At 42.9% G+C, this 9,551-nt stretch overlaps 1 protein-coding gene across 1 annotated transcript; it reads left to right on the forward strand.

Moving 5' to 3' along the window:
• The first annotated feature begins 3,025 nt into the window (after nt 1-3,025).
• On the forward strand, nt 3,026-8,794 carry ripply3 (ripply transcriptional repressor 3). The gene is made up of 4 exons (XM_033032448.1): nt 3,026-3,295; nt 3,670-3,736; nt 6,942-7,003; nt 8,290-8,794. The coding sequence occupies exons 1-4, from the start codon at nt 3,195-3,197 to the stop codon at nt 8,507-8,509; spliced, it is 450 nt and encodes a 149-aa protein (XP_032888339.1). The 5' UTR covers nt 3,026-3,194; the 3' UTR covers nt 8,510-8,794.
• The last annotated feature ends 757 nt before the right edge of the window (nt 8,795-9,551 follow it).

The raw sequence follows: 9,551 nt of genomic DNA on the forward strand, positions 1-9,551 counted from the left end.
ATCTCCTTCGCTCCATAGATGCTGCTGCACCCGCTGAGTTTCTCCAGCATTTTTGTGTACCTTCCAATTCAGTTTAGTTTATTGTTGTGTGTACCGAGGTACAGTGAAAAGCTTTTGTTTCGTTTTGTTTCATTGCAACATGTTGCAAATATCCACTAGCAATTAAAATATTCTCCAGCATTCATTTCAATCCAGAGTTAGTACACTCCATACCTGTAAAAGGGGAGCTGTTTAAAAGTAACTAGACCAATCATCACATCATTACAAATATTTAGTATTTAAATGTATCCCCCACTTAAAACTGGATTCCCCTCCTTTAAATACACCAATGATGTCAGGTTTCCCGTTTTGTAACGGAGTTCACTGATATCCTCACTTTTACTCTCATCCTGAATTCCTGCTCACGCAACACATGGTGGAGAAATACAGCGGAGAATGGCGCTTCAGAGAGACATCCGTCTGTTACACTGCAAACATGTTTTGTTTTCCGAGATATCCTTCTCACGTTTATCACGACCCACTGAGGCGAAAAGATTTAACCTTTCTGGGCTTCCGGGAATTCAACGAGCCAAGGGACTCTGGTGGTGAAGTATCGTACAGTCTGCAAAATACCTTGTATTTGACGCGCGACAAAGCTAATGGCAAGGGGTTGTTTCGTCTCATGTGAAATACATTGCAGACTGATGTAGATACAATGATATGGACATAGACTGACGTGCACCGTGTGTCCATCTCGACAGAGAGCATTAGTGTATCCCATGGTAGCGGATGGTATGTTTATAATCCTATCGGGAAGGAATGGGAGAACCCCTTCAGAAAGCAGCAGACACCGTCTCTAGGTTCAACCGAAGAGAAACACAAAATACTGGGGTAACTCGGCGGGTCAGGCAGCATCTCTGGAGAAAAGGAATAGGTGATGTTTCCGGTCGAGACCCTTCTTCAGTGAGAGTCAGGGAAGAGGGAAACTAGAGGCATGAAAGGGTACAAAGAACAAATGAATGAAATATATGAAAAGAACAAATCAAAACCAGCAACGATGATCAAGGAAAGTCTGAATGGGGAAAGGTGGCGGGATGCATGTGGCCAGACCCGATATTATTTAGGTTGCCTTAGCCTCGCTCGTTATAGTTTAAAACCAATTTACATTTTTATGTTTGAAGTTTTACATTTTTAAGTTCAATTTTTTTTAAGTTTAACATTTTTTTATCGTAAATATTCAGTTTTAAATCACACTAAATTCTCAACCTGTGTCATTGTCATGCAGCAAGCAAGACAGCGTGGAAACAGACCCTTCGGCCCAACTTGCCCACACCGCCCAACATGTCCCTGCTACACTAGTCCCACCTGTCCGCGTTTGGTCCCTCCAAACCTGACCTATCTTTGTAACTGGATGCTTTGTCAATGTTTTTGACCGAGAGACACGAGGAACCACAGACGCTGGAAGCTCGAGCAACCATAATGTGTAACTTCTCTCCAGAGATGCGGCCTGACCCGCTGATTTACTCCAGCATTTTGTGTCCATCTTTGTATACTGTAACTCTGCGGGTCAGGCAGCATCTGTGGGGGGGAATGGACAAGCAACGTTTCCGGTCTGGACCCTTCTTCAGAATGATTGAAGCAGGGGGAACAGTTAAATGGAGCAGAGAGGATGCATTCAGTGTAGTGAGGATTATTGATCTCTTGAGGGGGAGAAGGTTGGGGCGCATGGAAGACTGAAATAAGCGCAATTGTCTAACGAACACATACATGTGTAGGAAGAAACTGCAGATGCTGGTTTACACCGAAGGTCGACACAAAATGCTGGAGTAACTCAGTGGGACAGACAGCATCTCTGGGGAAAAGGAATAGGTGACGTTTCGGAGACCCTTCTTCAGACTGCTAAAAGACTAAAAATAAATGTCTTGTCAGAAGTAAAAATAATAAAGTTCTGAAGCGTTTAAGAAAAGTGTGCCGGGGCTCAATATGTCAGGGACAGTCTGAAGAAGGGTCTCGACCCGAAACGTCACCCATTCCTTCCTAGAATGCCGACTGTCATATAAGGATAGATTGAAAAGACTAGGCTTGTATTCACTGGAGTTTAGAAGGATGAGGGGGTTCTTACAGAAACATATAAAATTATAAAAAGGACTGGACAAGCTAGATGCAGGAAAAATGTTCCCAATGTTGGGCGAGTCCAGAACCAGGGGCCACAGTCTTGGAATAAAGGGGAGGTCATTTAAGAAGAGGTGAGTAAAAACTTTTCCACCCAGAGAGTTGTGAATTTATGGAATTCCCTGCCACAGAGGGCAGTGGAGGCCAAGTCACTGGATGGATTTAAGAGAGAGTTAGATAGAGCTCTAGGGGCTAGTGGAGTCGAGGGATATGGGGAGAAAGCATGCACGGGTTATTGTTAGGGGACGATCAGCCATGATCACAATGAATGGCGGTGCTGGCTCGAAGGGCCGAATGGCCTCCTCCTGCACCTATTTTCTATGTTTCTATGTTTCTCTCCGGATATGCTTCCTATCCCGCTGTGTTACTCCAGCATTTTGTGTCTACCTTCGATTTAAACCAGCATCTCCTTGGGCAAGACACTTCACCCACCTTTGCCTATGTGTGAATGTGTGTGAGTGATTGGTGGTGGTCGGAGGGGCCGTAGGCGCAGAATGGCAGCCACGCTTCCGTCAGTCTGCCCCAGGGCAGCTGTGGCTACAGAAGTAGCTTACCACCACCGAGTGTGACTGAGGAGTGAATGAATAATGCGATGTAAAGCGCCTTGAGTATTAGAAAGGCGCTATATAAATCCCATCCATTATTATTATTATTATTATTATCTACAGTTCTTTCTTACACATGTTAGGGGGAATGTCTGACTCTGCCAATTAAATTCTCAGAATAAGAATAGTGAGAATAAGTTACTCCGGCACCTTGTGTCTGCCAGAATAAGAATGCGTTTCAGATAAACTTTGTGGAATTAGCTGCGACTTGTGGAGTGGAATGTGTAGGGACGCACATGGTGTATCTACATCAAAACGCTTCAGCTAAACAGCTCCGCCAGAATCCCAGGCGCTACTGCAGAGATGCTGTAACGTGACAAATGGAAACTCACGCCCTCCAGCCCCTGGGGTGGGTTTGTTTGTGCTGTTTAAAAGACCCGGGGCATCGGCGAGAGGATGTCACTTTGTTACTCGACTGACTAGCTCAGCGGTGATATCATGGAATCTGCACTTTATTATGTCCGGGCCAAGACAGCATTGAGCTGCCGCTACTGCAGAGAGAGGCAGGCGGAAGCAGGGAACGCGGGCCAGGCTCAGAGGTAAGGAGGTACCGCTCTCCATTGCACTAGAAAGCAGTCGCCGTACAGAAAACTCCCCATTTTAAAACAAAACTTTGACCAACCCCCTCGGCCGAATGCCGGCGTAAATGTTAAAGTGGCAACAGCCAATTTATGTTTAGCAATAAAGCGATTACAATTGTTCTAGAATTCATAAAGTGAAAAACAAAACAAAACTGAGGGTCATGTTAATACCGTTTTAATTAACTTTAACAAATAGCAAATTCGGCTGTTTCCATTATCTGCGTGTGTTGTCCTAATGTTGCTAATCATGAGACGATGTGCTGTGCAAACTGGCATTAAGACTTTGTGTTTCTTTTCCGGATTAATTTATTTTTCACCTCCTTTGTGTACAGTACCTCTGCCTTATGGAGGCCCTGGGTAATGACAGCGAGAGACTCGGAAAACCACAGACGGAGCCCGGTAAGGAAGTGATTGCAGCTGCTGGTTTAAACCGTAGATAGACACAAAAAGCTGGAGTAACTCAGCGGGACAAGCAGCATCTCTGGAGAGAAGGGATGGGCGATGTTTCGGATCGAGACCCTTCTTCAGAAACGTCACCCATTCCTTCTCTCCAGAGATGCTGCCTGTCCCGCTGAGTTACTCCAGAATGTTGTGTCTGTCTAAAGACATGATTGTTCGCTTCACCATCTGTTTACCTCTCTTTACGCGTTTCCCCACATCCTCAACACCACACGGACAGTCGACTCCGGAATAAAAACAAAAAGAGTTAAAAAAAACACCGGGTTTTGTCAGTATCTTAGAAAAGATTGTTTCATCATAACTTCAGACATAAGTTCACTTTCACAAACTTATTATGTCATTTATTGTTATTTATACTGATTCAACCTTTTCTACGTTTCTTACCCCGAGAAAACCCACCAGTTTCTGTCGGATGCTTATAAATAGTTTTTGTATATATTTTCATTGTATTGTTGAATGTTTTTGACATTTTAGGCGGTTGCTCCAAACCGTGAATAACCAGCGTGTATAATGCGTAAAACAATTGGCCTCAACATTTCCTCTTGGGGAGAATGTCTCGACAACTCGGTTGACTATTTGGAAGAATTTACGGATTTATCCGATGGCCGTAGGCGCTGAGTTAGGTCAGGTAGTCGTTCAGAAAATACCATCCAAAAATGAGCTCAGTGGAATTGCACGGGATTGAACCACGGGTCGTAGTTTGGGTAATAAATGAGTTGCATTGCGGTGAGTTATTAATAGCGATAGCGTTATGCGAGGGCCAATTAATGCCGGAGTCTCCTGAGGATCAGTTTTATAACGAGCATTCCTCTTCACTATTTTAATGGTCTGACAAAGCCATTGGGAAATGATCCGCAATCACGTTCATTAGTGTTAGAAATATGTGTAATAGCCTGAAACTAGGATTTAGAACAAATTTGAACCATGTGGACCGAGGTATTGCGAGGAGCTCAATCTGTGCTTAGCAGGTGTCTTTCAATATAAACAAGTGCTGGATGATTCATTTGGCAAGGGTAGTAATTGCAAACATGCTCGCAGCATAAAGGGTTGTAAACTCAAAGTTGCCGAGCAACAGAAACATGTGAGGTTACAGTTCATGGATGAATGATGGTCGATCCCAGTGTTCTAGAGGAAAATGGGATTGGGGATGTACTGCTAGGATAATTATATTTTAAAAAATCAAGGATGCTCCCCACTTTTAAGTGATTTTGCTCCAATTGTCTTGAGAATATTGTGCACAGGAACATTGTTTAATTGTATTTTCAGCTCCTGTATTCATTTTGCAAAATATGTATACATAAAGTTTGGAGAATTTCACTGAGTTCTTAAAATGACAACTCAATCTAATTTCTGAATGGATAGGGTGTATAACAGAAATTTTGAGTAAGTTATAAAGACACCGATTTAGGTTCGATGCCAGGGGGGGGGGGGGGGGGGGGGTTGTGTGGAAAGGTACTAACCACTGGAATGAGATCACTTTGTGAGCTAGGTGTGGATTGTCTGCAAATGCTCTAAAGAAAGTTGGATGCGTTTCTGCAAGAAGGAACATATTCTTGAATTTCAGAAAATAAATGGGTTCAAAAAATAAGCGAAGCCGGACCTGGAACTTTCTTTCTCGGAATAGATTCGAATTTTACAGCCCTGCTCAACAAATGTACCCAGGAATTTTTGCCTCTTGCAGGAAAGTGTATTGTTCCAATAGAGCTTTCATTTTAGAAATAGAAGAGAAATAGAAGACCTGTTTATGTGGAACCTTTCATGACCTGGATATTATGAAATACTCTAAAGCCATTCAAGTCTGTCACTGCTGTAACATGGGAAATGCTGCAGACAATAAGCACACAATAAGCTCCTACACATAGTATTGCAAGGGATAGACTCATATTGGACATGTCATACGGGGTAATCCTCTTCTAGAAAATAGTGCTATTGAATCCTTGATATCTTCTTGAAATAGTAAAAATGGTGGTTACATAGAAACATAGAAAATAGGTGCAGGATTAAGCCATTCGGCCCCTCGAGCCAGCACCGCCGTTCATTGCGATCATGGCTGATCGTCCCCTATCAATAACCCGTATCTGCCTTCTCCCCATATCCCTTGACTCCACAAGCCCCTAGAGCTAGTGGTTGAATCTTATCTAGTAGTTCAGTACTCCCACAGTCATATACAAGTTTGCGAAAGATCAGATGTCAGAAATGAGACTGAACCCATGGGTGTATGGTCAGAAGTAAAATTGCTATCAATTGAGACACAGCTGATGTGCTCAGATGAGAGAGGTTAAGATGACCAAGTTCTTTTTTTTAACCTCAATTTTTCTTAGATACATTTTCCCACAGTATATATGTGGCATTTTTGTTTTTAACTATGATTATGTATACCCATCTTTTTTTGTGTGTGGATAGGCGGTGTGTTAATCAGATTATCTGATTTGTTTTATACTATTTTGCTAAACGGATCTACTAAAACATTTCATGCCACTGACATGGAGGGTTCGGAACAATTTACGGAGGTGCAATAATGTCATTGTTCTATCTGGGACACATGACAACAAACCCTCTTGACTTGACTTGAAGTGCCTCAGGCATGGGCTGAGGTCGGGTTTTGAGAACGATTTTGATTAGACTGAAGGGTTTTTGGGATGCAACCCTGGAGACCATGGCGGTGCAGGTGGAACGTGTGGAGCATAGGGAAGAGGATGAGGCAGGACTGTGGAGGGGTCTGCAAAAAGATCAGCGATTTCCACCACTCCACGAACCAAGGGAGATTTTAAGGAAAGCAAGATTAAAGCACAACCGAGTGCAAATGTTACACAGTCAAACAGCAATCTGTTAAATTGCAAATAGACACAAAATGCTGGAGTAACTCAGCGGGACAGGCAACATCTCTAGAGAGAAGGAACGGGCAACGTTTCGGGTCGAGACCCTTCTTCAGACTAAATTGCAAACTCGGCTGTGATCCAGCCACAATTCATTGTATCAGGAAGACACTGGTTTGCAGCCTTGAATAGAATCGACCATGGCTTTAAAAAAATCTGACGCGAGGCTGATTTTGCTTTGCGTTTTAGATTGGTGGCTATGATAATGTGCAATGCTCTATGATATTTTTTCATGTTACATTTATAAAATAAATTATTTTACTTCGCAGTTTGCTTCAGACGGCGATGGTTCGGGGAGCAAGCAATCCTTGGGATTTAAACACCCAGTCAGGTGAGCAACAGCCATTCCCGGCTCCGCTGCCGAGTTTTGTCCCGCAATCTTTATTTTACAAGGTCATTTTCAGTAGTTGGTAACCTGGCGAATTAAGACAAAAACGTCTACATTTATTGCATTTTTACATTTATGGCGTCAATAAAATTACAGCGTTTGTTAATTATTAGAATACAGTCATAGAGTCAAACAGCTCGGAAACAGACTCTTCGGCCCAACTTGTCCATGCACGTGACCAAGATGCCCCAATTTATACTAGTCCTAGTCCCTCGTGCCCGCGTTTGGCCCATATCCTTCTAAACCATTTCCTATCTACGTACCTGTCCAAATGTTTTTAAAATGTTGTTATAGTACTTGCCTCAACTACCCGAAACGTCACCTATTTCTTTTGGGGTATGAAGGAACTGCAGATGCTGGTTTACACAGAAATTCTTTTCTCTGGAGATGCTTCCTGGTCTGCTGAATTACTCCACCACTCGTGTCTACCTCCTCTGGCAGCTCGTTCCATATACCCACCACACTGTGTGAAGAAAAGTTGCTCATCGGATTCCTATTAAATCTTGCCCCTCTTATCTTAAACCTTACGTTCTCTGTTTTCTGACCCCCCCCCCTCCCCCACACACACACACCCACATACTCTGATTAAATGATTATGCATTCAATCTACCTCCCCCAGGATGTTATAATGCATTCAATATTAAAATAATTGAATGCATTGTTCTAATATTGACAGGACACAAAGGGCTGGAGTAACCCAGCAGATCAGGCATCAACTCTGGAGAACATGGATAGGAGACTTTTTGGGTAGAAACATGGAAACATAGAAAAGAGGTGCAGGAGTCGGCCATTCGGCCCTTTGAGCCAGCACCGCTATTCAATATGATCACGGCTGATCATCCAAAATCAGTACCCCGTTCCCACTTTCTCCCCATATCCCTTGATTTCGATAGCCCTAAAAGCTCTAACTCTCTCGTAAAAACATGTATACATTCTAATATATTTATCTCAAGTCAAGAGTCGCCAAAAGTGTTTTATTGTCGTATGTCCCCGATAGAACAATGTAATTCTTACTTGCAGCAGCACAACAGAATATGTAAACGTAGTCGACTGTAAACAATATAATAAAGTTCAGTGTGTGGCTATATACACATACTCTCTCTCACACACACATGTATAGCTGTGTAGGTGTGCAGGTATGTCGGTGTACATTTATTTATTTATGTAAACCATGTCTCGACTGATTCTGAATCAGTTGGTTTATCGTTTCTTCGTGTTTCACTCCCTAGATTGTACCTACCCCGATCCAAGGCCGATCACTACTTGCATATGATGGGAGAAAAGGTTCTGTCCAGTTTCCCTGTTCAGGCAACCATGCACTTTTACAACGACGATTCGGATACGGAAGAGGAGTTGGAGGAGGAGGAGGAGCAGGAGGATCCTATCTTTTCCCTTGACCTAGAATCGGAAAATGCTCCGGAAACAACGGAGATGTTTTGGAAACAGTGAGGGGAGTCAGGGGAGGAGATGGATCGGCTTCAAAGCGGAAAGGCTGTCTTCTGAAAGTGATATCGTGACAACAAAAACGGAGAATCCAACTGAACTCCCGGCTCTCAGCTCCTCCAGTTCAATTGTAGCTACAACGGATGCGGTCGCTATTATTGTTTGCATTGATCGTTGCAAGGAAATGACAATTTGCACTGTTGTGTTTGTATATACGGAGATATTTTTTACGTTTATTTTATTACTGTAAGTTTAAAAATAAACTTTCACCTGGAGTTAAGATTGAATGCAGAACAACCAACTAAGCAATAATTATTACTAAATGAGTAAATTGTTATATACCATTAAGCTTTGAAAACCCCCCTATAATTGATAAAAAATCATGAGTAGGATAAATAAGGTGCATGCAGAATCTTTAAACCCAGAATAGGGGAATCAAGAACCAGAGGATATAGGCTTAGGGTGAGAGGGGAAAGATTTAATATAACAAGAGGGTTTCAGTATAGGAGTAAAGAGGTCCTTCTGCAGTTCTATGGGGCTCTGGGGAGACCACATCTGGAGTATTGTGTACAGTTTTGGTCTCCTAATCTAAGGAAGGACATCCTTGTGATTGAGGCAGTGCAGCGTAGGTTCACGGGATTGATCCCTGGAATGGCGGGACTGTCATGTGAGGAACGATTGAAAAGACTAGGCTTGTATTCACTGGAGTTTAGAAGGATGAGGGGGTATCTTTTAGAAACATATAAAATTATAAAAGGACTGGACAAGCTAGATGCAGGAAAAATGTTCCCAATGTTGGGCGAGTCCAGAACCAGGGGCCACAGTCTTAAAATAAAGGGGAGGCCATTTAAGACTGAGGTGAGAAAAACGTTTTCATCCAGAGAGTTGTGAATTTGTGGAATTCCCTGCCACAGAGGGCAGTGGAGGCCAAGTCACTGGATGGATTTAAGAGAGAGTTAGATAGAGCTCTAGGGGCTAGTGGAATCAAGGGATATGGGGAGAAGGCAGGCACGGGTTATTGATTGGGGACGATCAGCCATGATGATCA

The sequence above is a fragment of the Amblyraja radiata genome, chromosome 14, assembly GCF_010909765.2.
Source record: "Amblyraja radiata isolate CabotCenter1 chromosome 14, sAmbRad1.1.pri, whole genome shotgun sequence".
NCBI classification, from domain to species: domain Eukaryota; kingdom Metazoa; phylum Chordata; class Chondrichthyes; order Rajiformes; family Rajidae; genus Amblyraja; species Amblyraja radiata.